This window comes from Mirounga angustirostris, unplaced genomic scaffold, assembly GCF_029215605.1.
Source record: "Mirounga angustirostris isolate CCGP_5_RB_7025 unplaced genomic scaffold, mMirAng1.0.hap1 SCAF_6, whole genome shotgun sequence".
In the NCBI taxonomy this organism is placed as follows: domain Eukaryota; kingdom Metazoa; phylum Chordata; class Mammalia; order Carnivora; family Phocidae; genus Mirounga; species Mirounga angustirostris.
The window spans coordinates 33,380,556-33,408,043 of record NW_026991714.1 but is presented as its reverse complement, the minus strand read 5'-3'; the positions used below and the strand labels follow the sequence as shown (position 1 = coordinate 33,408,043).

General features: G+C 39.0%; 1 protein-coding gene across 1 annotated transcript in view; it reads right to left on the bottom strand.

The window, feature by feature from the left end:
* Positions 1-19,104, bottom strand: part of CR2 (complement C3d receptor 2) — a 31,067-nt gene extending 11,963 nt beyond the window's left edge. Inside the window, exons 1-16 of the mRNA XM_045877126.2 lie at positions 19,047-19,104; positions 11,662-11,841; positions 10,214-10,313; positions 9,721-9,806; positions 8,750-9,148; positions 7,567-7,743; positions 7,382-7,484; positions 6,640-6,725; positions 5,076-5,465; positions 3,558-3,746; positions 3,101-3,200; positions 2,768-2,850; positions 1,870-2,277; positions 1,160-1,336; positions 990-1,080; positions 617-693 (exon numbers count right to left, since the gene is read on the bottom strand). Coding sequence (XP_045733082.1) covers positions 617-693; positions 990-1,080; positions 1,160-1,336; positions 1,870-2,277; positions 2,768-2,850; positions 3,101-3,200; positions 3,558-3,746; positions 5,076-5,465; positions 6,640-6,725; positions 7,382-7,484; positions 7,567-7,743; positions 8,750-9,148; positions 9,721-9,806; positions 10,214-10,313; positions 11,662-11,841; positions 19,047-19,104 — 2,704 coding nt within the window. The remainder of the gene's footprint in view (positions 1-616; positions 694-989; positions 1,081-1,159; positions 1,337-1,869; positions 2,278-2,767; positions 2,851-3,100; positions 3,201-3,557; positions 3,747-5,075; positions 5,466-6,639; positions 6,726-7,381; positions 7,485-7,566; positions 7,744-8,749; positions 9,149-9,720; positions 9,807-10,213; positions 10,314-11,661; positions 11,842-19,046) is intronic.
* Between the last annotated feature and the right edge of the window lie 8,384 nt (positions 19,105-27,488).

The following is a 27,488-nucleotide window of genomic DNA, read 5'->3' as shown; positions in this document are numbered from 1 at the left end:
TTTTTAAAGGAACCAATAAGTGAATAAAAGGCATGGGGGTGGGTAGAATTAAGCTTTTTTGAGTATCATCTTTGTGCTGAGGTGATAGGATAGGTTAGCCAAGAATCGCTGTCAATAGAGCATCTACTTTTGACAGGTGATTTTCTCATCTACAAAGTAGGGATAGTACCATTTAATTTTAATAACTTTGAAGTCTGGAGTCTCAGTTTAAGTTTTCAGATAAGAGGCTGGAATTTCCAAGGAGTTACGTAAAATTGCCCCAGCTCAAATGAAGCAATAGAAACAGATCCCACACCAATCCCCTCTCTCTCCACTAAACTATAGTGTTCCCCAAATTAAGGATGGTTGCTCATATACTCACTGTCCTCATTATCCTTAAACTGCTAAATCACAAAAGAGAATCAGAAAGTGAATACATTTAAATTGATTGGCATGCTATGAAGTAGAAAGAGGTGACAGCAGAAAGACAGCAAAACTGTGCAACTAGAACTGTTGACAAAGTTAATCGAACAGAATCTAATATTAGGATTCCCATAACATGGCCTCAGACAGAAATCTCCCAGGAAATGTGTACATCTCACACCGTTTCAGGTCCTCCATCATTTTCGCTACTCACCTTCACAAAGACGAATCTCCATAAACCAAGGAATCGCACCTCGGCACTTCTGATAAACACTCCCCCCTAACCGATACCTAGGGACAAAGAGCCATGTCATTTTTCATCTTGTGACCACTAAGCTAAGCAAAGCTGTTGGCGCAAAGCAGACTCACCACTTTTAGGACAAGAAATAATAGGGACAAATATGTAGACAGCATCGGCACCATCCATTCATCGCATAGGCAGTGTTTCCACGCACGCAACAATAGCGCAATCAACCCTTCTGCGAACAGGTGACAAGGAAGGCTTTTTGAGATAAACACAGACGACAGAGTTTGTAGTGTGCCCTGACAAACCAGACCTGGGTCAGGCTGAGACAGCCCTCACTCACCCTTCGTCGCAAGAAGAGTTAACATCTGGTCTAACAAATTGACCCTGGGGTTTCTTAAAGACTTGCTCTTCTATAGGTTCACACTCCGCCACTAAGAAAAGAGACCTGGATGAGAAATCAGCTCAAGGCAACCTCAAAACCATAAAACATCTACATTCAAAGCCTGGCACCTTTGCATTCGGGGGCAGTGGGGGTCCACACCCCCTCAGAGGTACAACGTATGGATTCTTTCCCCACGAGCACATAGCCAGGGTCACAGCTGTACTTTATAGATGTTCCTGGGTCAAAGCGGACCATGTGTCCATCTTCCTTTTGCCCATTGAGAATTGTAGGAGGGGCTTGGCACCCTAAAGGAAAAGAAAAGATGTTTATATATTCTGTTATATAAACAACAGAAAGAAACAAGCAAAGAACTTATCATTAATGTGTAGCTCAGTTTTGGGTACTTTTAGATCAGTGGTTCATCTTTTTTCGTTTCTGCACTTCGGCTGCTGCAGACTTTGTTCAGTTCCTACTCGGGGCTCTAACTCTTCTCCTGTCTCTTCTTTTTTTAAGGAATGCTCTCCTATGTGTTTAACAGGATATATCCCTAGGGCGGGGGCTTTGCTTACTTCCTTAAAAAAATTAGTATTGAAACAAACAACATTTTTTTCCCTAAAGAATGAGGCAACTTAGTGATCCCTAATGCTTTTCCCCCAAGGATACTTCCACAAAATGAAATAACAGCGGGGGAGAGATGTTAAGAAAACCTATATAATTTATATTCACTATATGTAGTAGAATTGAGGGGACTAGAAACTGGAAAAGGCCCTGCTTAAATCCATAACCCCATCCTCTAACACTTCAAAAAAATGAATCAGTAACATATTGGAACACCCACCCTTTTCACAGACTGGTGCCGATGGCTCCCACATGCCTTGGGCATTACATCGGATTGCCTTGCTGCCCTTCAGGGTGAAGCCATATGAGCAAGCAAATACCACGGTGTCATTATAGGAATATTGCTCTTTCTGCCCAGATGATATTTGGCCTCTTAGGATCTGGGGAGGTGGACACTGAATGGCAGAACTAGAAAGTTCACAGCTTGGGGCAGGGTGACTCCAGATCCCAGTCTTCTGACTATTGGTGATACAACGGATAGTCTTCTCCCCAGTAAGGATGTATCTCACTCCTTTCTCTGGGTCTGGGTCACAGGTGTAAGTAACTGTGCTTCCGTATGGAGAGTTCCCCGAAGAGCTGCCTGTGTGTCTTCCATTGAGAATAGAAGGAGGTGGCAGGCAAACAATTTCTAGAGAAATTAGAGAGAAATGACAAGATTGCTGTTGTACTGCAAACAAAGAATGCCTCGGATGTTCCTTGTACCACTGTCCCCTCCTAGGTTCAGGGACAGTGACATTTGAATCTGTAACATACCAATCAAGGCAGCTATAGCAATATAATTTTAAGTATGATTTAGGACTTTATTCCTGAGTATATCTACTGGGCTGACACTTTGATTTCTTCTGCTGAATATACAATCCCCTTTCTGTGCCCGGCCTGGCTGGCAAGCTTATAGAGCTTTCAGAGAAAGAAGAGCCTAGGAACCCTGTTTCACTTGAGTAAGCAGAGAGGAAGGAGGCGGCTAAAGGATGCTTCAGTGAAGAACATACCCCTTCCAGATGTCTATGTGAGATCTCTGTATAGTAATGACTGAACCAAAAGCTTTTAGTTAAGCCAAGAATGGAGCGTTCTGTTCAAGGACCAGGGAAGTAGCTGCAAACCACAGTTTTCTAACCTACCTTTGCATACTGGCATCCTGGTCCAAGAAGCCCGCTGTCCAGCAATTACACATTGACTGGAAGGTTGACCTTGTAACCGATACCTAGAGACAGAGGGGGGGTCGTTCAGGACTATTGAGCAGTGGGTGTTGAGAGCAACAGCCTCCACTTAAAATCCAAGACAAATTCACTTACTTGACGTGTACCAATCCCTTTCATAAGCATTCTCTCTCCCAGCCTCACTGTAGGCTCTCCCTGGATTCTCACAGAGGAACCCTCGGCAGGTGTCACTGGTCACACCATGCACACATAAAACGAAATGAATGAAATCTCCAAGGCCCTCCTGACACTCACCCTTCGTTACAGTCAAAGTTCACAGTCGCACCAACCCGAAGACTTGGAGGGCCCTTTATCTGTCCATTGAGAAACGGTCCTGGAGGTTCACACTGTGCTTCTAAGGAAATAAGCCAAAGATGAGCAAAGTGTGGCAAATAACAGAATAGCCCAAATTCTTTTTTTAATTAATTAATTAGTTAATTAATTAATTTGAGAGAGAGAGTATGAGTTGGGGGAGGGGCCAAGGGGGGGAGAGAGAGAGAGTATGAGTTGGGGGGAGGGGCCAAGAGGGGGGAGAGAGAGAGAGAGAGAATCTCAAGCAGGCACCACACTCAGCATGAAGCCCAACTCGGGGCTCAATCTCACGACCCTGAGAGATCACGACCAGAGCTGAAATCAAGAGTCTAACCTGACTGAGCCAATTGGGTGCCCCAGAATAGCCCAAATTCTTAAAATCGGTTGTAAATGTAGGTACCTTTACATGTGGGAATAACAGCACTCCACTTTCCCGAAGACAAACATCTAATGGTCTTTTCTCCAACAAGCAAGTAACCAGGTTCACAGTTGTAAGTCACAGATAATCCTGGGGCAAAGGGGCCAACCCTCTCCCCTGTGTGAGATCCATTGGGGATGGTGGGAAGTGATGGACACTCCTGTGGGAAATCTTTACACACACACAGTAGGAAAAAGGCCGTCAGATGATACATCCTTCACAATCTAGATTTTGACTTACATAGATCCAAATATATGACATGTGATCTATGGTAACCAGTCATCATTAATTTTTAACTCAGCTTTTCAAAGATCAGACAGGTGTGGCTTAACTGTATACATTTTATACCACAAATGGTACATTTTTATTTTTAGCTACATGAATTACATTTACACTGTGAAAAATTTCAATTACCAAAAAAAGTTCATTTTCACCCATACTCTCCACCTACCCAGAGCCTATTCTCTGCACCAAAAGGAGCATGTTATTATTTAGGGTGCCATCCTGCCAGACATTAGTAATATACCTTTTGGGGATCCTATACGTGATACATATATACACACATAGTACGTGTATGTACGTGTTCTTAATACATATTATTCTATGCCTTTGCTTAATAATCTGTTTATATTTTTCCATGTCAATACATACAAATCTATCTAAATCTTTCTAAAGGTTTGTTTTCCATGGTCACCCCATTTTGTGACTATCTTAAGATCTTCTTTACCTCCAAGATTATATATGTATTTATAGATAGATCCATATTTTTCTAATGATTTGACAGCCTTTTCAACTCAATTGATTTAGAACTGATCAATACTGTTCTTTATTAAGAAAACAGCTAATTTTGATGGTATAATTTTTGTCAAGTATTGCCAATCCCTGTAATTGTATAATTGAGATTCAGCTTTAGGTTTCAGCAGCAACATAAACCAAACCAAATGATAAGAAAATGAAGAACTTAGAGTGGCCCCTATCTTCAAAGTCATGTGATCTGAAATGCTATGGCTTCCTAGGTGGTTTGGACAATAGTGGACCACTTCAAAAAATATTCATTGAGGCTGCAGATCACAGGGCATCATTTCTGCCACAATAGCCCAATAGCTATTCAAAGATGAGCTTTAAATCCATTGGGTGTATTTTGCTATTAGATCCCACATTTCTTCTCAATTTAACAGTAACCCAGATATATAGTTTAAAACCATCTAATTTCCACATCCCAAACAACTCTGACCCCCATCCTTGTGAGACTTATTCCATTCAGGTATGTTCAGTTACATTTTCCCATTATCTTTTGCTCTATTGATGTCTGTTGAATGAATATTTATCTCCCTCCAGGACTAAGGAAAAACTAGAAACCATACTTTTCACCCTTTTCCCTCCCCTCCACTCCCACCATTCACACATCCACACTGTTCTTCCTTCAGAATAAAAACTTGATCTGCACAGAAATACAAGTTTCCAGCCTCCCCACTTAGCTTTGTGTTTGTTTTTACTCACCACTCTCACAGGTTGGTAGTGGTGTTGGCCCCCAGGTTTTATTTGCTTGGCACCAAACAGATTTGTTTCCTCTCATGGTAAAGTGGGTATTACAGGTAAATGTCACAGAATCACCGTGTCTGTATGGTGGTCTAGATCTTTTATCTCTGTATCCTCCTGCTACTATGGGCTCAGGGCAAAGAGAATTTCTATTATAATATTCACATACAGGAACAGCTTTATCCCAGATTCCTTTCACTTGGTCTTTACTTATACAAAAAAGGATTCTTTCTCCAATGAGGCGGAAGGCACCAGAACAAGTGTACCTTACCACAGTGTTAAGAGGTATGGGGCCAGAAGAATAACTATTCCAACCATTTTTGATAGGAGGAGGAGGGTCACAAGAAATCCCTGAAAAGTAAACAAGGAAATATGGGGTCATACTAATCCTGCAATGAAAAGATTTAAATTTAGATGAAAGGTCCAAAAATAGGTCATGTCACTTTTTCAGAAACAGACTTAGAAATTTGTATAATTTAATTCTTACTCATAGTCCGTGCTTATCCCCAACCTCCTAAGTTCTTACCTTTCTCTCAATCTGCAGCAAACAAATCAACTGGTCTATAAACACCATCCTGACCAAACAGTAACAATGAAACGGAATTTATTGAATAGTTTAGAGTCTCATCAATTTTCATAGTGAAACACAAGGCAAAGAGCACATAAGAAGAATCTTAATAATTCATTAATCGCATGTGGGGAGGCACCACGCACTAATGAAATTTGGGCTCCATAGACTTGGTTTCAAATCCCCGCTGTCATTCAATAGCTGTGTGACTGGCAAGTCTTACCCTCTCTAAGCCTCAATTTCTTTGTCTATAGTATAATTCAAGCTACTTCATAAGGTTACAAGAAGAATCCAGTGAGATAAAAGTACCTGAAAATGACAAGTAGGATACCTGGAACATACTAGCTATCCGATGCCTGTTTCAAACATACAGCTGGGGCTACAAGTGGTGAGAACACATTTTGTCTTACTACTGAAGATACTGCAGCCTCACTACAGATCCTTTGTTATCCTTTGATGCTGGACATCTTTGAAAAAGCCCACAGGAAGTGATCAGAGGTTTTGAATAATGACTTCATAGCCTTTATTTACTTGGCCTAATACACATGAAGGATATTGTTATAGCTGTATTGATATATGCACATCTTTCCTGAATGAGTCTCAGAATAAAGGGAAAACTGCCAACATCCAGAACTTCTGGTTGATTTCCACTGAGCTCCAAGAGTTGCTCATCATAGAGGAACTTGTATAAGAAGACACAGCCAAACCATTTCAGCACATCAGTGCTACTCAGTTTCAGTAGGGAGAATGTTGAGAGCATTTATTTTTATATATATAGAATACTTGATACAATATGTAGTCAATTCAATGAATTGAGTTTTGGTCTGCATCCTAGATCATACAGAAGACTGGCATACATATATTCAAAGCACACATATGAATAAGATGTTATGCATGGGAATACACCCAATATTAGGGCAGAAGATCTATATTTGATTATTTTTGTTTTCTACTCACGTTCACAGACAGGAAACGTATTATTCCAGAGTACTCTCATTCCTTCTGAGACACACTGACTAGAAGATTGGCCATTTAATCGGTACCTTAAATAATAAGGGGGAGCAAATCATCACCAGAACAAGTCAATTTTCAGCTGCATGGAATTAATCACTTCTCTCAAGGATGTGGTATTAACGGCCTCTATTGTTTTTTTAAATCATTTCTGGCTTAAGGAAAAAGTCCAAGATTGTGAATCAGCTCAGCTATGTGATGACTTCAGACCAGGTGAAAAGACAGAGAAAAAAAAATCCTAATGATCATATTCTCTTTTTTGAATTCGCCCTTTCCTCTTTGGCATCCAAATGTCAAAATTCTCTTGACCATTTAGAAAGAAAAAACCCCCTAGTTCCTACTGAAGAAAACATCAAAGACCTTGTTACCTAAGATCACCCCAAAGAACCCCTCTTACCGAAACCCCATTGTTCTTCATAATAGGAGCCTTAATTTCTGACCCCAAATTTTGCTTTTTCACCTGATGAAAAGACAATTCCTAGCTCTCTCTGGCCATGCACAATACATAGAGTTGGAGAAAAATCATAGGGTTTGCTTAATATTAGAATTATTAGTCATACAAGGTAAAGAAAATAAGAGAAAAAAAATCATAAAGAGAAAAAAATTTTTCTATATTTAGAAATCATTTTTTGCACTGCTTAGCTATGGGTCATAGGTCTCAATTCAGGCCCTCTCCCCTCACACTCACCCCTTATCACAAACAAATGAAACCACTGCCCCAAGCTGGAGATTAGGAGGAGCCACCACACGGCCATTGAGAAGTTGGTTTGGAATGGCATCGCATGATTTTGCTAGGAAAAAAGAGACAAGGCTGGCACATGAAGAGTCAGGAAACAGTTGAGTTTCCTTAAGATGGAATAAAGCTTTAGGCACCTTCACATTCAGGGGCTGCATGACTCCAGGTTCCCAAGGATGTACACTGTATAGGGTTAGTTCCAATGAGGGTGTAGCCAGGGTCACAGCTGTAGGACACTTCCTGTCCAGTTGGAAAGAATTGCTTATCCAAGATGTTATAACTACCATGGTTGATATGTAGAGGTGGTAGACACCCTGAGAAAAGAACAGGACCAAAGGCCTTTTATTTCTGAAATAAGAACTTTCTCTTCTGCAACTGAAGCCAACTTGGGGTTGGCAGGGGTGGGATGAAGGTGGTATGTCAACACTCCTAAGTGTAAGGCAGAGACTCCTTTGGCTGGGGTGGAGGTGGAGTGGGACTAACAGGCATTACTTTTTAGATATGATGAACCATGAAACTATGTGCTTTCCCTATCTTGATCTATGCTGGGAAACGTTACACCTGCTCATCATTTTCCATTTCACTTAACTAAAAAGTCTTGGATATTCTCTAATATTGTAGCCAAGGGAACCTATCTATTGTAATAGATTTTTACCATCAAAATGTACCTCTTTCTTCCTGCTATCCCCAAACCAGGTTGATAACATTCCTGAGCCTTGTGGGCCTCCCAGTGTTGCTAGGTTTTTAGTAAGTTAGACATTTCTTAATAAGAGTAGGGGAGAAAGGGAGAATGGGGAAGTGACCCAGTCTTAATTCTAGCCTTATTCCATAAAGGCCACATTTTTCAGTAAGAGAATGTATAATGTCTACAGTATTTTTAATCAAATTCTGACATCAGCCAATTTCCTCCATTGGCATTGCCAATAGGATTGGGAGTTTATTTTATCCTCATTTAAATAAAATTGAATCATAGATATGTTTTGGAGAAAAATCTCTCATCATTGGCTCTTTCTTTCTTTTCTTTCTTTCTTTCTTTCTTTCTTTCTTTCTTTCTTTCTTTCTTTCTTTCCTTCTTCTTTTTTTGAAATGTCTTCTAATTTGCCCTACATTAATGCAGATCCTGTATTGACCTAGAATATAGTAAATTTCCTACTTCTTAAAAATTTAGATATTACTTTCAAAGTTTACTTTAAAATTCTTTAACCAGCATACCCAACTACCTATGCTATCTTTCCCTTCCTCTTCTCATAAGTACCATATATCTATTTCTCTAAAGGTTTCATTTTGTTTCTAGATCACCAAAGTTTCAACACAACTCACCCTTAAAGCACTTTGGCAGTGGAGGATTCCATTTGCTGTTTAGTTGGCACCATGCTATGTTGCTGCCTTTCATGGTAAAGCCAGGTTTACACCTAAACATCACAGTATCATTTAAAGAAAATGAATGTCCAAATCCAGATTCCATAATTCCATTTTCAACTTCTGGAATTGGGCATTTGACTGGAGGAATACACTGAGGGGGAGGGCCACTCCAGATGCCAACTCGATTGTCTTTGCTGGTGCAATATATTGACTTCTCACCCAGGAGGTCAAACAGCTTTTTTCCATTTGATCCAACGTGGCACTTATAAGTTACCACCATTCCATAGAAAAAGTCCTCTCTACTGCTGCTGTAAAAGTCCCCATTGGAGATGGCTGGCGGTGGCTCACAAGGAATAGCTTTTGAGAGGTAGGTGGGAAAAAAGAGAAGGCATTTAAAGGTTATACCTTCTGGGAATTTTGTCTTCACTCTTGCAAACCAAACTTCAACTCAGCCAATAATCAACCCGGGTTGTTGAAATTCTGTATCCTCATCTCAAAGATGATTCTAAACAGGAAGTATCAAGGTAGAACGATTCATGGAACTGGCCTGATGAAAGGTCAAGAAACTATGATCTGGTCAACATTCCTCCCACCCTCCACACCAAAGTACAGATAAACTGTTATGGGAAACACCTAGGATGGCCAACATTTTGCATAGAATAAAGATGGCAGTGTGTAATCTCATAGCATATTTTAGATTTAAGCACTTATTCACTATGAAATAACTTATCATCAAAGAACAGTAATCAAAGGAAAGTGTGGTGGGATTGGGAGATACAGTAGAAGAGAAACTACAGCTCTGTGCCAGAACTACCCAAACCAAGTGTAATGCTCCTGGGTGTTCATTTTGATGTGTAAATGCCCAGTTTCCCTCTAGAAGGGGACAAGAGGAATTACATAAGGTGCAATGAAGGAATCATTTTACTCACATTCACACAAAGGCATGTCCTTATCCCAGGTTACAATATTGTCTGAGATAATACATGTAGCAGATGAATCACCAATTAGTCGATATCTAAAGACAAAGAGATGAGTGATCATCTCCCAGCTAGATGGACATTTTAGGAAAGCTTAGTTTTTTTTCTACTGAAAGAATGGCAAAGGATAGAATATCATGTATGGCAAGTAATGGTGATCAACTAAGGACTCATACAAAAAATTCAACAATCTGAAACCAAATTTCTGGTCAGGAATGTTGGAGATTTAAAATCAGAAGAAGAATAGCCCAAATTTCTTTCTCTTCTAGTGGATAATCTTGAAGAGTTTTCTCTGGATCAAATCAGGGTGGTAATTCTCTTTTTGCTTATCTATTTTTAAGGGTAGGTGGAAATTACTTGGATATCTTTTGAAGAACTAATGGTTTCTGGTTGAAACCACTGTTCTAATACCCATGTATTCTGGAGATGTCTCCTGCCAACTCACCCTTGATCACAAGAATATGTAATTGTTGACCCAAGCACGACACCCATGGGTATGAGGACAGAGCCATGGAGGAGTTCTCCAGGACTCATACATGATTTACCTATAATGGAGAACAAAACAAAACAGAATTTGGGACTGGGATTTGGGGGATGTTCTGTATTTTATATTAAATACCAACCTGACTGGACTTGCCAACTAGCCTACTTACACTTACTCAAAGACATTTTTGACATTTACAAAACTTCTTCTATCTTCCAAAGGATCAGTCAACTTCAGAACACTATTTGTTTAAAGCATACACTCTATATTTCTGAGCATAGATGCAAACATTATCAGTGGTCAATCATAATTTATAATCTCTATTTCCCCTTTTTATATTCTGTCAGTTGATGGCATCATTTACCAAGTCTGTGGCTTAAAAAAACCTCATAGTCATCACTTCCTTTCTGTAACTCATCTTCTACCCACTGCTCTTCATTCAACTGGTAACCAAATTTTAGTGACTAGATTCCAGAAATCTCTCTCCAGACCAACTATTTAGTCATTGTTGTAATCTCTGACTGGATCATTGAATAACAAAATTTACCTTTCTAACTTTGGTCTCAATTGGTCTAGTACATCTTCTATACCACCGCACACATTATCTTTCAGAAGCACAAATGTGGCCATGCCCCGTCCTGAATTTAAAAACTTACAGTGACTTGCCATTGTTTATTGGGAAAAAAAAAAATGCATGGCCCACCACAATTAAGGTTCAGGCCATTTAATCAACTGCTATTCCCCACCATGTTCCTTATACTCCAGCCACATTGAATTATTATTTTTTTAATAATTATTTAAGACTTCTTGTTCTTTTGTACCTCTATGCTTTTGAATATGCTCTCTCCTCTGCCCATAATGCTCAGATTTCCCTAGTTCTCCAAGACAGCATTTGTTACTTACTTCCCTATGGTCTCATAGAACTTTATCTCTATAAATAAAAGAAATTACAGCAGATTACAGCATTTATTTAAAATCCAGTCTTCACAGCTAGTATAGGAGCTCCTTAAAGGCAGAGACTAGCTAATTTTTATGTGAATCCCCATCCCTATCATCTAGCCTAATGTTTCACACCTAGTGGTTACTGAAAAATATTTCTTGAATTGAATGGGATAAGAATGAAGTGACACCAGTGTATACTTTGTATACTAACTTTTAATCTCACTCTAACACAGTGTAGAGACCATAGAACAAAGTTAGGAGCTTACAGGATAAACAGGGCTGGCCAGCTGTGATGACTTAACCCCCATACCCAATGTTCTTAGGAACAAAAGAAACATGGAGAACCCAGGAGCCCCCTTAATTTAAGATGATTTACTAATTTGCTGGTCTTTTATCTTGAAAATAATAGGTTAGCTCACAGAGATACCCTGATAGATCCAAAGATGCCTCTTTTACAGATTACTCACGTTTACAGAATTGCTGAGCATCTGACCACTTGGAGGTCTTTAGGCAGGTGATAAAGAATGACCTCTTGATGTACCCAGGAAGGCATTCATATTCCCAAGATGTCCCAACAGCAAACTCAGACTGATCACTCTTAATTTTAGGCTTAGCAAAAGGATACCTTGGCAGGAACTTACACTGACCTAGAGATAAAGACCACAGGAATATCAAAACTAGGAGAGGCTAAAACTTCTACTCTGCTTCTGTTTTGTCACCAATTACCCTGACAACTTTGATCTTTAGAAAGTAAACCTAAAATGAGGCAATGTTTTCCGGGACAAAGAACAGATCTTGCAGTATGGGTGCATATACAGAGATAGAAGTTCAGAAGTTCAAAGACTTTTCGGGATAGACTTAGAGGAAGAGCTGGAGAAAGTGATTTTTTATAAAATTCCATAAAGACCCTGGAGTTGTTCCATCTTCTTACAGGCTCATTACAAAAAACTAAAACCTTATAAATAAAAACCTTCCTGGGATAGCACAGGGAACTAAAGTACACTAGAGACCCCTAAGCGCAGCACATGTATGATCCTCTAAAGTTGTTTTAATGAATTCACATTACTCTGTTAATCATTAAACCTTTTGGTAAGAGCAAGATGAAAATATGTTCATTATTCTTCATTATTTTATTCCATTAATCTAGTAGAATCATCTGCCCCCTAAGAGAGCATAGTAAATACTTCTGATGGGTACTAGATAAAAGGAACTAGTCATTTTGAGACAGTTCCTTGTGATTAATAATATTATTATCACTATTAATGAAACAAATATTATCCTTGGAGATGTGTAAAAAACTGTAACACCCATATACTTGAGGATGTACCTGGAAAAGTCATTTTTTTCTGGGGAAAGGGAGCTTTGAATATCAAATTCATAAATCTCTTTCTTTTTCAAACAAGTCTGAGACAGGTACAGGTGAAAGTCAAAGAATAAACATGAACTAAATGAACAACTGCAAACAGAGCTCCCAAGGTTGCAGCCAGACTCAGCCTTCCTGTAGCCTGACACTTCTGTTGGAGAAGTCATAGACAGGACCTAAGAATAGCCATCACTGTTAGGACCCAGATGTCACTGAAGGTGTTCTTCTATTTCTCTCCTCAACTCCTTTGGTTTTCTTCATTAACCCCGCAAACGTCTCCAAGTGCATCCCTGTACAAAATAGCAGGACTATAGGGAAAGTAAAGGTTTGACCTCAAAGAAGACCAACTTCACGATCCTGGCATTACTTGTGCCAGTTCAGCCTAGTCAAGTGATTTAATCTATAATTGCATAATGTGAATGAGGACAATACCAAATAATTCTCCACAAGCAGGAAGACCAAGTTAAATTTGTAATGATGAGTAGCAATGACATGGACTAAGATGGAACTGAGATCTAAAAGCAGCCAGAGCAGAAGGGTACTTTATAATGTTATCTTCTGAGGTGAAAGGAGATAAGAATCATATTTTCTGGATGAGAAATAATGGGAAAATCTGATCCCCAATAAGACTTGAGACTCTCTCTTTTGGAGGACAATAGTTCTTATTTGTAATGAATTGCCAAAAATCCAGGTCACAAGAAGAATTTCCATCAGTTGTGTTCTCTTCCATATCAGAGAAAAGTAGGTTAGTTCATGAGCCATTAAGAAATAAAACTTTTCTTAAGGGTCACTGCACCCTCTTCACATCATTCTACAATCAAAAGGAAAAATCAGAGTAGATTATGACTGGGTCTAAAATAGAAGACAGTGGTAAGACACTAACATATGCATTCTTCAAACCATGTTAAAAACTGATGAGGCAAAGCAGTTTCTGGAGAACTGGGATACTTTTAACTCTACTTGGGGTCCAAGAGGCTTTACCTGGAATGGCTTAGAAATCCATTTGAAATGAATGAAGAATATATAAGATAATAAAAATAAAACTGAAAGTTAGGTCAGAAAGCAGATATGAGGAAAAATTATTATTGAGAATGAGAATTATTATAATCAAATGCCTTAACACTGGGTTTCCTGGCTATTTGATAATTTTTGAATGACAGTTATGCATATTAACCAAGGTACTGTCCCAAACAGGGGAGATATACTGTGAACATTAAAAATAAGTTTCCCACCCCCATGGAATTTATATTCCTATAGAGGGAGACAGACAGAGAGATAAATACCAATAAATAAATGGTAGGTAAAGGAAATAAACAGAATGATGTGTGAAAATGTAATGCACCAGGAGGAGGAAGGGACAGAGAGACATACGACTTCAGCTATGATGGTTGTGGAAGGCCTGTGAAGAGGAGACAATTGAGTTGTGACTGGAGAACAGCCAGTCAGGTGAAACACTGAGTAAAAGCATTTTAGGCAGAAGCCTAACAGCAGGGGTGGGTTTGCTATGCTTTAGGGATAGACAGAAAGCAAGTGTGGCTGGAATGTAGTGATCATACCAATCTAGTGGTAGGAAATCAAGTTAGAAAGGTACAAGGAGGGATCATATTAGACTTCTTAGGCCACAGTAAGAAGCCTAGTGGAAGTCACCAGAGTGTTAAAGTGGGAGAGTCACATGGCCTGATTTACCTTTTAAAGGGAATAGTCTGGCAAGTGAGTGAAGAATGGGCTGGATTTTGTTTTTAGAAGCAGGAAGTACAAGTCTGGAGGCTATTATAGTAGTTCAGACAAAAAAAAAAAATGAAGCTTGGACCAAAGCAAGACAGTGAGAAGTGGATGAGTTTGGAATATATTTCAGAAGTAGAATTTAAAACAAAAACTTTTTGTTGTATTGTGTGTGGGGGTAAGGAAAAGGCAGGATTTAGTAACGTCTTCTAGGCTACTTATAGTGACTTGAGCTACTTGATTGATGGTAATATCATGTCCTAAAGATGGGAAAGCACCAGTGTGTGTGTGTGTGTGTGTGTGTGTGTGTGTGTGTGTCAGGGCATATGCAGAATTGGTTCCATGTTAGAGTTGGTATATTTAATACACTTATTGGGCCCCCACATGGAGATGCAGGAGGGTGGTGGGATGTACAAACTTTCCACTCAGGAGGGAGTTCAAGACTACAGATAATAAATGAGTCATCAACATATAAACAGTATTTAAAACCATGAGATTGGATAAGATCTCTTAGGAAGAAGGTATAGAGAAAACTAGAGGAGGGCCAGGGCTGAGCCCCAAGACCTAATAATATTTAGAGATAGGGCAAAAGAGACCAAGAGTAATTAAAGAAATACAGAAAAAAAAAACAAACAAACAGGTAAGTGTGGAAGTCAGGAAACAGGAAACCCTGTTTTGGAAGATGAGAATGAAAATGGTTTCAAGAGAAAAGTAGTAGTCAGCTTTTGCTGAAAGACTGAGAAGATAAGGAGAGAAAAATGACCATTGGATTTGCCAGCATGAAAGTCAGTAGTAACCTTGCTGAGAGTAGCTTTAGGAGAATGTGGGGGAGAGAAGCCCGTCTGGGGTGGGTTAAGGAGATAAAGAAATGTGAGCAAGTAGTGAATGAGAAGTTTGAGAAGAGGGATGAGAAGGAAGAGAAGAGGGTCATGAGAAATCCCCTGACTACCCCTAATAAAAGATACTCTAGGGCATATTTAACTGCTGGTAGGGATGATCCAACAGAGAGATACAAATGGGTGATATAAGACAGGATATCTGCAGAAGTAAAGTCTTTGTCCGGGCAAGACAGGATGGAATGAGACCATAATTCAGAAGGAGGAGTTGACTTTTGTTGGGAGAAAGGATATTTTTCTCCTTGTTACAGGAGTTCTTACTGAACTCCTCACTATGTGCTAGTGTGAGGGATTCATCAGGCAATAAGACAGATAAAGACCTTGCTTTCGTGAACTTGTATTTCAATAAGAGAACCAACAACAAAGTAAAACAATAAACAAGAAGGTGTCATATGATGATAGGAGCTCTGTGGAAAATAGACCACAGTTGTGTGATAGAGTGTGACCGGGGTTCAGACTACTTCCGATGAGTCAGAGAAGGGTGGCCAGAGGAGGTGAGACCTGAATGTTGAGGAGACAGGCGAGAGATGATATGTAGGAAGGGCACTTCAACAGATGGAACCCCAAGTCTAAACAAACGTGACTGTGTTCAAGGAACAGAAAGAAGGCAGTGTGGCTGGAGCAGAGGGAGTGAGGGAGGAGAACAGAGAATTTCAGAGAGAGACAGAGACCTATAGTCAAGGTTAAAGAGCATGGATTTTGTTCCAATGTGATGGGAAGCCATTGGCAGGTTTTAAGCAGGGGAGAGAAAAGATCTGATCTCAGATGAAGGTAGATGACTGGTAAATAAGGGAATTCCTATTTAATGATTTTGTTTCCTTAGTGTAGGATGAAGTGATGCTATCAGTCTAGGCAAGAGTGAAATGTAAGAGTGTAGGAAATTAGAATCAGTTTATGCAAATAAACAAAAGGAGAAAAGTGGGAAAGCACTCTGAGAATTTGCTTTCCATATGACTTTGCTCATAGCAGTGTACCCTATAGACACTTGCTTCAGAATCTTCCAGAGTACTTGTTAAACTCAGCTTCCTGGGCCACACCCCAAGGCAGTGAATCTCTGAAGAATGAGATGGAACCCAGGAACCTGCATTTTAAAAGGCACCTCAATTCCTCAAAAAGTTAAAAATAGAACCACCATATAATCCAGCAATTCCACCTCTGGGAATATATTGAAAGGAAATGAAAACACTAACTCAAAAAGAGATTTGTACCCCATGTTCATTGCAGCATTATTCACAAGACATGGAAACCTAAAGGTCCATCAATGGATGAATGGATGGAGAAGTTGTGGTATGTATACATACAATAGAATATTATTCAGCCATTAAAAATGACAAAGTCCCACCATTTGTGACAACATGTATGGACCTTGAAGGCACTACGATAAGTGAAATAAGTTACACAGAGAAAGACAAATACTGTACGATCTCACTGATATGCGGGATCTAAAAACAAACAACAAGCAAACAAACCAAACCCAGAAAACCACACCAAATTCATAAAGAAAGAGATCAGTTTGTGACTACCAGAGGTAAGTGGTGGGAGGCAAATTGTAGGAAGGTGATCAAAAGGTAAAAAGTTCTAGTTATAAGATAAATAAGTACTAGGATAGAAGGTTCACCATGGTGACTATGGCAAATACTCCTGTATGATATGCAGGAAAGTTAAGAGACTAGATCCAAAGTATTCTTATCACAAGGAGAATTTTTTCTTTTCTTTTTATTGCATCTAAATGAGATGATGCATGTTAACTAAACCTATTGTGGTAATCATTTCACATTATATGTAAATGAAACCATCATGGGTATACACCTTAAACTTATACAGCAATATATGTCAATTGTTTCTCAATAAAACTGGAAAAACTAAATACATTTGGTAAAAGGTATTTCAAGAGTTTGTTAAGCATCCTCCAAGTCAGGAACTAGCCAAGTCAAGGGATGGTTTAGAGAGGGTATATAGTAGAAGCAAAAGTCAGGAGGAGTGTGGGGGCAAAGCATGAGCAAAGGACTATGGGGGATAGTCAGGCAAGAAGATGAACAGTGCATTCATGATTGGAAATAGTGGGGAATCAGGGAGGGTGCATGTTTAGATGGGATCCAACTACAAAAACTTGAAAGGCCAAAGACATTAGATTTTTTTTTTTTTTTTTTAATCCCACAGGCAGTAGGAAGCAAAGGAGTGGAGTAATGAAAAGTGTATTTTAAAATTTTGGTTTTCACCATTGGCAAGTTAAAGGCTAGTATCAAGAGTGACCTTTAAGAGAAGAGGTTGTGACACAGGTAATCATAATGCTTACAATTAGAATATTGGTGTAAGAATGCTAAGACAAACGACAGAAGCACGTTACAGAGCAATTGACAGGTAGACCTTACGGTTCATGTGTCGGGAGTGAAGTGACCACAGGGTGGCTGCACGCTGGTACTGAGAGGGGATGAAGAATTGGCAGGGCTGATGAAGAACTTCGTTTTCAATTGATAATATCGCTCTAAAACTTAGAAATAGGAATGGAATGCTGATGAGAAGTCAGGTCTCCAACTGTGCCATGCCGACGGGAAAGTTGTGAACATGCACTTTTCCAAAGGAAGTTAATACGTAGGAGAGAGAAATAAAGATACTAGTCTGGGGAAATGTTCAACTGAGGGTCAGGAGAAATTGGGATGCCAGGAAGCAGACAAAGTAAGCTGGAATAGAACCAATGTATCTCTAAACTTTACAAGCAGGGGGGCGCCTGGGTGGCTCAGTCATTAAGCGTCTGCCTTCGGCTGAGGTCATGATCTCAGGGTCCTGGGATCGAGCCCCGCATTGGGCTCCCTGCTTGGCGGGAAGCCTGCTTCTCCCTCTCCCACTCCCCCTGCTTGTGTTCCCTCTCTTGCTGTGTCTCTCTCTGTCAAATAAATAAATAAAATCTTAAAAAAAAATAAAAAATAAATAAAATTAACAAGCTGGGATCATTATACTTAAACGCTGGCTCCACAAAAATGGGTCTATATAGTAGTCTTATGACTGATATTTAGTAGTCACAAGTAACACCCCAACTTTCATTTGCCTAATTTCATCTCATATTCAAGGCAGCTCAGTAAGGTGGTAGTGCAGCTTACCACTAGCTTCATTTTACAGACGAAGAAACCAAGGGTCAGGGAGCTACAAGACTTGCCAAAAGTCACCCAGTTATTGAGGTCTGCAGATAGTAAACTTCTTAAATAGGAATTCATTGTATCCTGGAGATAATTAGAAAGTTAGATCCATGTTGTGGCCAAGAGACTCTAGTCTTAACAAACTGCTATACTTCTCTAAAATTAAGCCAATGGGGGGGGGTGCGGGGGGCTGTTAATAAACGTTGAATGAGACCTTCTGGAGCCTTTACCATTAAAGGAGGTAAGTAACACGAAGACGACTGTAGTTTTAATTCACATACCAACTTTTTTTCTCAATGGCACCAGGTGTTTCTCATTTAGAATCTCTTTACCGGCATCACATCAAAGTTCAAAAACCATGAGAACCACGCCTCAGACCAGACATTATTCTTATTCGGGGAAGGCAGCGGGAGGTCTTTGCACACATCACGGGTAGGTTTTGGTTACTTGGCTAGCGTTAGCGCTGGCAGACCTCGGGCAGAGAGGGATGAGCATCTGCTGAGTCCCGGGAGCCGAGAGCCCAGACAGCGCAGAGCGAGTGGTCTCAGCCCCAGGAGGAGCGAGTGAGCACATTCAGGACCAGGAGATCGTGGGGGTCCCCCAAAGCCAGCGGGAGGCTGTCAAGCGTCCGGCACTGACCCAAACTTCTCGCTTATTCTCTCTGCTTTGCACCGCCGCACAGAAGCCATCACTGCCCCAGACGTGTCCCTACCTCGGTGCTCCCCCTCCCAGCTCACCGAGAACCCCTGGCGCGATGACAGCCAAGAAAACGCAGAGCAGGCCCGCAGAGCCCATGCCCCGGCGGCAGCCCCAGCGGCGGGATGCGTTGCGAGACACTCGAGCCTCCGGCAGCTCCGGGACAGGAAGGGCTGAAGCAGGACGCAGCTGAAAGCCAGGGCACAGGGGGCCCTTAAATAGCGTCTGGCACCACGTGCTAGCTTTGCGCGCACACCTGCCGGCTGCCCGGGCCGGACGCCAGCGCCGGTTAGATCGGCCCAGGCTCTGAGGCGCCGGTCCCGAGGGGGCGAGGGGGCCAGGGGCGGGGCGGAGCAACTGTGACCCGGTCTTTGGCTCTGGCTCTAGCCCTCAGCGCTGTGGCTTTCCAACTTTTTCTACCGCGCAACGTAGTGAATCCACTTTTGTCTCCCTGGAGAAACAAGTTTCACAAAATAGTACTCACCCTTACTAATCTATAATGCCCTCTCCTATTCTATTCTATTCTATTCTATTCTATTCTATTCTATTCTATTCTATTCTATTCTATTCTATTCTATTCTATTCTATTCTATTCTATTCACTCTGTTCCATCCTAAAATTCTGGTTTGGATCCAATAAATTCATTTCAAAAGCTATGAATGTTTCAAATCCTCAGTTTAAAGAAACAGTTTACTTAGGAAATTTATAAATAGCAGCCACCTCTCCTCTTATGCCCTTTTTATTTTGAAGCAACTTCTACAGAAAGTTTCGAGAATGGTGCAAAGAATTCCCATATATCCATCATCCAGATACCCAATGTTAACACTTCACTATATTTTCTTTTCTTTTCTTTTTTTTAATTTTATCTATTTATTTGACAGAGAGAGACACAGCGAGAGAGGGAACACAAGCAGGGGGAGTGGGAGAGGGAGAAGCAGGCTTCCCACGGAGCGGGGAGCCCAATGCGGGGCTCGATCCCGGGACCCTGGGATCATGACCTGAGCCGAAGGCACGCTTAACGACTGAGCCACCCAGGTGCCCCACACTATATTTTCTTTATCATTCTCTCTCTCTTTACATAGACATAGATAGAGCTAGATAGCTGTAGGTGTAATTACATATATATAGAGAGATCTAGATATATACACATATACACATATATGATTATATAATTATAATTATATAATTGTTACTTTGGAACTGAGATAAAATAAAGGCATGATACTCCTCTAAATATTTGGTATATTTCTTAAAAACAGGGACATTCTCTTGCCTAACTACAGTACAATGAACAAAAACAGGAAACAAACATTGAAATATTATCTAAGTGACAGGTTATACTCAAATTTCTCCAATCATCTCAATAATCTTTATTATTGCAATCTCTCTCTCTCACCCTTCCATTTTTCTGGTCCAGGATTGTTCAAGGATCACACATTACATTTGATTGGTATGTCTTTTTTCCTCATTTATCTGGAAAAGATCCTTGGTCCTTTTTGTATCTTTCATGACCTTGACATTTTTGAAGAGTACGTAGCAAGTATTTTTATAGAATGACTTTTAAATTAGTTATCTATTGCATAGTAACAAATTACCCTAAACTTATTGATGTAAAACAAGAATAAGTATTTATTATCTCACACAGTTTCTGTGTGTCAGGAATTCAAGAGCAGCTTAGCTAGGTGGTTCTGGCTTGGGCTCTCTTGAGGTTGCATTCCAAACATCAGCCAGAAGTGCAGTTATCAAAAGGCTAGACTGGCACTGGAGGATCCCCATCTAAGAGGGCTCACTCATGGCTGTTGACTGGAGGCCTGATAGCCCCAATATGTAGACCTCATCATAAGACTATTTGAGTCTCCTTGTGACATGGCAGCTGGCTTCTCCCAGAAAAAGAGAGAAAGGCAGGAACCACAATGTCTTTTATAATCTATTCTCAGAAGTCACACTATGTCATTTCCACAATATCCTATTGGATACTGGTTAATTTTATGTGTCAAATTGACTGGGGTATAGGATGCTCAGATATATAGTCAACACTGTTCTGAATCTTTCTGTAAGGGTGTTTTTGGATGAGATCAACATTTTTTAGAGTAGTAACCGATATATTTATTTTTATCCTTCCCATTTTGTTTTTCCCCCAGTTTTATTGAGACACAATTGACAGTTAAGGTATATAACATAACGATTTGCTAATGATTGACATGGTTAACTACCATCCCCTATATAGTTACAATTTTTTCTTATGATAAGAACTTCTACGATTTATTCTTTCAACCACTTTTTAATACACAATACAGTATTGTTAACTATAGTCACTATGCTGTACATTAGATCCCCAGAATTTATCTTCTAACAGGGAATTTGTGCCTTTTGACCATCTTCACCTCTGGCAATCACTGGTCTGTTCTCTGTTTCTAAAGGTCAATTTTTTTAGATTTTATATATAAGTGAGATCATACAGGATTTGTCTTTCTCTGTATGACTTATTTCACTTAAAATAATGCCTTCAAGGTCTATCTATGTTGTTATAAGTGGCAAGATTGTATTCTTTTTTTTATGGCTGAGTAATATAATATATATAATATATATGGGAATATTCCAATATATTGGAGTAATATTCATATATATGTTATACACACACACACACACACACACACACACATATATGGCACCTGGGTGGCTCAGACGGTTAGGTGTCTGTCTTTGGCTCAGGTCATGATCCCAGGGTCCTAGGATCTAGCCCTGCGTCAGGCGCCCTGCTCAGCAGGAAGTCTGCTTCTCCCTCTCCCTCTCCTTCTTTTTTTTTTTTTTTTTAAAGATTTTATTTATTTATTTGACACACAGAGAGAGCACAAGCAGAGGGAGTGGCAGCCAGAGGGAGAGGGAGAAGCAGGCTCCCTGCAGAGCAGGGGAAGCCCAATGAGGGACTCCATCCCAGAACCCTGGGATCATGACCTGAGCCGAAGGCAGTCGCTTAAACAACTGAACCACCCAGGTGTCCTCTCCCTCTCCTTCTGCCTCTCCCCCCCCCATTCATGCTCTCTCTCTCTCTAAATAAATAAGTGAATGAATAAGTAAATAAATAAAATCTTTTTATATATAAATATATATATATCACATTTTATTTATCCATTCATCCATCATTTTGAGACAGTGATTTCTTTTCCTTCGGATATATACTCACAAGGAGAATTGCTGCATCATAGGGTAGTTCTATTTGGAATTTTTTGAGGACCTACTGTACAGTTTTCCATACTTGCTGCAACAGTTCAGATTCCCACCAATAGTGCATGAGGGCTCCCTTTTCTCCACATCTTCACCAAAATTTATCTCTTCTGTTTTTGATGATGGTCATTCTAACAGGTGTGAGGTGATATCCATTATGGTTTTGATTTGTATTTGTTGATGTTGAGTACCGTCTCTTGTTTGCTGTGCAGAAGCTTTTTAATTTGATGTAGTCACACTTACTTATTTTGTTATGTTGCCTTTGCTTTGGGTGTCAAATTAAAAAAATCATTGCTAAGACCAAAGAGCTTATCCTATGTTCTCTTCTAGGAGTTTTCTGGTTTCAGGTCTTATGTTCAAGTCCTTAATCCATTTTGAGTTGATGATTGTGTATGGTGTAACATAGGAGTCCAGTTTCATTTTTTTTGCATGTGACTGTCTCTTTTATCAACACTATTTATTGAAGAAACTATGCTTTTTCAATTGTATATTCTTGGCTCCTTTGTAATAAATTAATTAACCATATATTTGTGGGCATATTTCTCGGTGCTCTAAACTATTCCATTGATCTATATGCCTGATTTTATGCAAGTACCATACAGTTTTGATTTTTATAGCTTTGTAATATAGTTTGAGATCAGGAAGTATGATACCTCCAGCTTTGTTCTTTTTTTTAAAGATTGCTTTCATTATTCAGGGTCTTAGGGGTTCCATACAAATATCAGGAATGTTTTCTCTGTTAATGTGAAAAATGTCATTAGAATTTCAATAGGGCTTGCATTAGAACCAAAGATCCCTTTAGCATGGATTTTATAATAATATTAATTCTTCCAACTCACAAGTGTGGAATATCTTTTCATTTATTAGTGTCACCTTCGAATTCTTTCATCGATGTCTTATAGTTTTCAGTGTGGAGATCTTTCGCCTCCTTGGGTAAATTTATTCCTAGGTATTTTATTCTTTTTGATGTGGTTGTAAATGGGATTTTTTTTCTTAATTTCTCTTTCTGATAGTTTGTTGTTAGTATATAGAAATGCAACAGGTTTTTGTATGTTGATTCTGTAACCTGCAACTTTACTGAATTCATTTAATTAGTTCAAACAATTTTTTATGGAGTCTTTAGGGTTTTTTATATATATCATGTCATCTGCAAATAGAGACAATTGTACTTCCTCCTTTCTGATTTGGATGACTTTTATCTGTTTTTCTTAACCACTTACTCTGGCTAGGCCTTCCAGTACCAACTTGAATAAAATGGCAGGAGTGGGCATTTTTGTTTTGTTTCTGATCTTAAAGGTAAAGTATTCAGCTCTTCGCCACTGAGCATGACATTAGCTGTGGGCTTGTCATATATGGCCGTTGTTATGCTAAGGTGTATTTTCTCTATATCCAGTTTGTTGAGTTTTTATCATGAATTTATCAAATGTTTCTGTCAAATGTTGGATTTTGTCAAATGTTTTTTCTGCATCTACTGGGATGATCATATGATTTTTACCCTTCATTTTGTTAATATGGTATATCATATTGATTGATTTGTGGGTGTTGAACCATCCTGGCATCCCTGGAACCAGTCCCTCTTAATCATGGTATATGATCCTTTTAATGTATTGTGGAATTCAATTTACCAATACTTTATTGAGGATTTTTGCATCTATGTTGGTGATGTTCTGTAATGTTCTCTTCCTGGATTGTCTTTCTCAAGTTTTGGTATGAGGGTAATGCTGGCCTTGTAAAATGAGTTTGGGTGTATTCCCTCCTCTTCTATTTTTTTTGGAAGAATTTGAAAATGAGTGATAATTAATTCTTTAAATGTTTGGTAGACACTCAGCCATCAAAAAGGATGAAATCTTAACATACATCAACATGGATGGAACTGGAGGGTATTATGCTGAGCAAAAGGAGTCAATCAGAGAAAGACAATTATCATATGGTTTTACTCATATGTGGAATATAAGAAAAAGCACAGAGGATCATAGGGGAAGGGAGGGAAAACTGAATGAGAAGAAATCAGAGAGGCAGATAAACCATGAGAGACTTTTAACTATAGGAAACAAACTGAGGATTGCTGGAGGGGAGATAGTGGGGAGATGGGGTAACTGGGTGACGGGCATTAAGGAGGGTACGTGATGTGATGAGCCCTGGGTGTTATATGCAACTGATGAATAACTGAACTCTACATCTGAAACTAATGATGTATTATATTTGGCTAATTGAAATTAAATTAAAAAAATGTTTGGTAGAATTTACCAGTGAAGCTATCTAGTCCAGGCTTTTGTTTGTTGGGAGGTTTATGATTATTGATTCAATCTTTTTACTAGTAATTGGTCTGTTCAGATTTTCTTTTTCTTCATGATTCAATCTTGGTAGGTTGTATGTTTCTCAGAATTTCTCCATTTCTTCTAGGTTGTCCAAACCAGATGTCCCAGGGTCACCTTGTATTTTTCCAGACACAGCACTGAAACTTGCCATTTCTCCTAAGAATGCTGGTTCCTTTTAGCAGAGAACAGCATTTGAAAACTAAGATCAGGTTGCTAAGGATGTTGACTGCTGTTGGAATGTCATTGTTTCTACACCCTTTCATATGTTACAAAATATATGTATGTATCTATTCCTATATTTAAATCTGTTCTTATCTATATTTATATCTAAGTCATGAGTTCATATCAATTCCTCAAACTCCAATCCAATACTGTAGAGGTCATTTTAACCTTCCCTCTTTCCATATTTGTACCTCCCTTCTTCAACAGTAAGATGCTTAGTACTCATTACCCACAATTTAGTATTTGCTCAATCCTAGAATATACAGAATGAATTTTTGGAATTGCTAATACCATACCATGGTGGAAAGCAAACCTAGTTTTTAAGATTTCTGTTTTGTTTTTAGCCTGGGAGCATAAAAATAAGATTGTTCTGTTTAAAAGTTACTTAGATTAATTATCACATCCCATCCCCGCTGACTTCACTGTGGTTATGTTATACAGTTAGATTTATTTGCTCTCTTTGTATTTCATTTTAGCTTTTTCCCCACCTTTTTTAATGTTTGAATAATTTTATTTTAAGTTTTTATTTAAATTCCAGTTAGGGAACATACAGTGTAATATTAGTTTCAGGTGTACAACATAGTGATTCAACAATCGCATACAACACAAGGTGCTCATCACAACAAGTGCACTCCTTAATCCCCATCACCTATTATACCCAATCCCATACCCCATCCCCTCTGGGAACCATCAATTTGTTCTCTATAGTTAAGAGTCTGTTTCTTGGTTTGCCTCTCTCTTTCTCTTTTGCCTCTTTGCTCGCTTCTTTTGTTTCTTAACTTCCACACATGAGTGAAATCATGTAGTATTTGTCTTTCTCCAACTGACTTATTTTGCTTAGCATAATACTCTCTAGCCCATCCTTTTTTATTTTTTAATTTTTGCAAAAAAAATTTGCAAAATTTTTAAATTTTGCATTACTATAGCTCCAAATGTCAGAACTATATAAAAAGGTATGATAGAGAAATGTCACTTCTGTCCCTCACTTGTACTCCCACCCCTTTCCTTTCTACTCTATTTCTACCCCCCCTTTATAGGTACCCAATTCCAATGGTTTCTGGCTTATGTGTCTTCTTCAGCTTTGCCCAAATAAGACACATGTATGTCTTCTTATTTATCTTTCCTTATTACATAAAAAGAGCATGCTCTGGGTACTTTTTTGCACTTTGCTTTTTTTTTTTCTTAATAGATATGCTAGAATTCACGCCATATAAGCTCAGAGATATTCCTCCTTTGTTTACAGCTTATAGTATCTCATTATGGGGATCTACCATAATTTATTTAACCATTTTCCTATATATGGCCATTTAAGTTGTACTTAATATTTTGCAATTCTGTGCAATGCTGTAAAGAGTAACTTTGTGCATATTTGTTTTTAAATGTTGGAAGTATATCTTCAGTGCAAATTCATAGAAGTGGGATTCTTGATTTAAAAGGTAAATACATATTTAGTTTTGTTATATATTACCAAATTCCCTCATTGAGTTATATCAATTTTCACTCCGACCTGGAATGTATGAGAGCATCTCTTTTCACAGAGTCTCATTAATCAAATGTGTTATCATTATAGTTTTTAATTTTAGCCAATCTAATAGGTGAGATACTGTATCTCAGTGTACTTTTGATGTGCATCTCTCTTATTATGAGTGAGCCTGAACATATAGATAGGTTTAATAGCCATTTTAAAATTCTTTTGTGAATTCTCTGTTCATATTTTTATTTATTTTTCTACCATTTTTGCAAATATTTCTCCCAGCTAGTCAGTTATCTTTTGACTTTCTTTTGTTTTATTTGTATTTATTTATTTTTCCAAATTTTTATTTAAATTCTAGTTAGTTAACATACAGTGCAGTATTGGTTTCAAGAGTAGAATTCAGTCATTCATCACTTACATACAACACCTGGTGCTCATCATGACAAGTATCCTCCTTCCTACCCATCCCCCACCTAGCCCATTCCCCACCCACTTCCCTTCACCAACCCTCAGTTTGTTCTCTATCATTAAGAGTCTCTTATGGCTTGTTTCCCTCCTCTATCTCTTTGCCCCCTTCCCATATGTTCATCTGTTTTGTTTCTTAAATTCCACATGAGTGAGATCATATGGTATTTGTCTTTCTCTGACTGACTTTTTTCACTTAGCACAGTACACTCTAGAGCTATCCATGTCATTGCAAATGACAAGGTTTCATTCTTTTTGATGGCTGAGCAATATTCATATATATATATGAATATACATATATACAGATACATATACCATATTATATATCATACCATATATATCATATTTGTACATACATATATACCATATCTTCTTTATCCATTCATCAGTCGATGGACATTTGGGCTCTTTCCACAGTTTGGCTATTGTTGATAATGCTATCAACATTGGGTGCATGTACCCCTTCAAATCTGTATTTTTGTATCCTTTGGGTAAATACCTAATAGTGCAATTGCTGGATTGTAGAGTAGACCTATTTTTAACTTTCTGAGGAACCTCCATACTGTTTTCCAGAGTGGCTGCACCAGTTTGCATCCCCACCAACAGTGCAAGAGAGTTCCCCTTTCTCCGCATCCTTGCCAACATCTGTCGTTTCCTGTGTTGTTAATTTTAGCCATTCTGACAAGCATGAGGTGACATCTCATTGTAGTCTTGATTTGTGTTTTCCTGATGATGAGTGAAGATGAATGTCTTTTCATGTGTCCTTTGACCATGTGTAT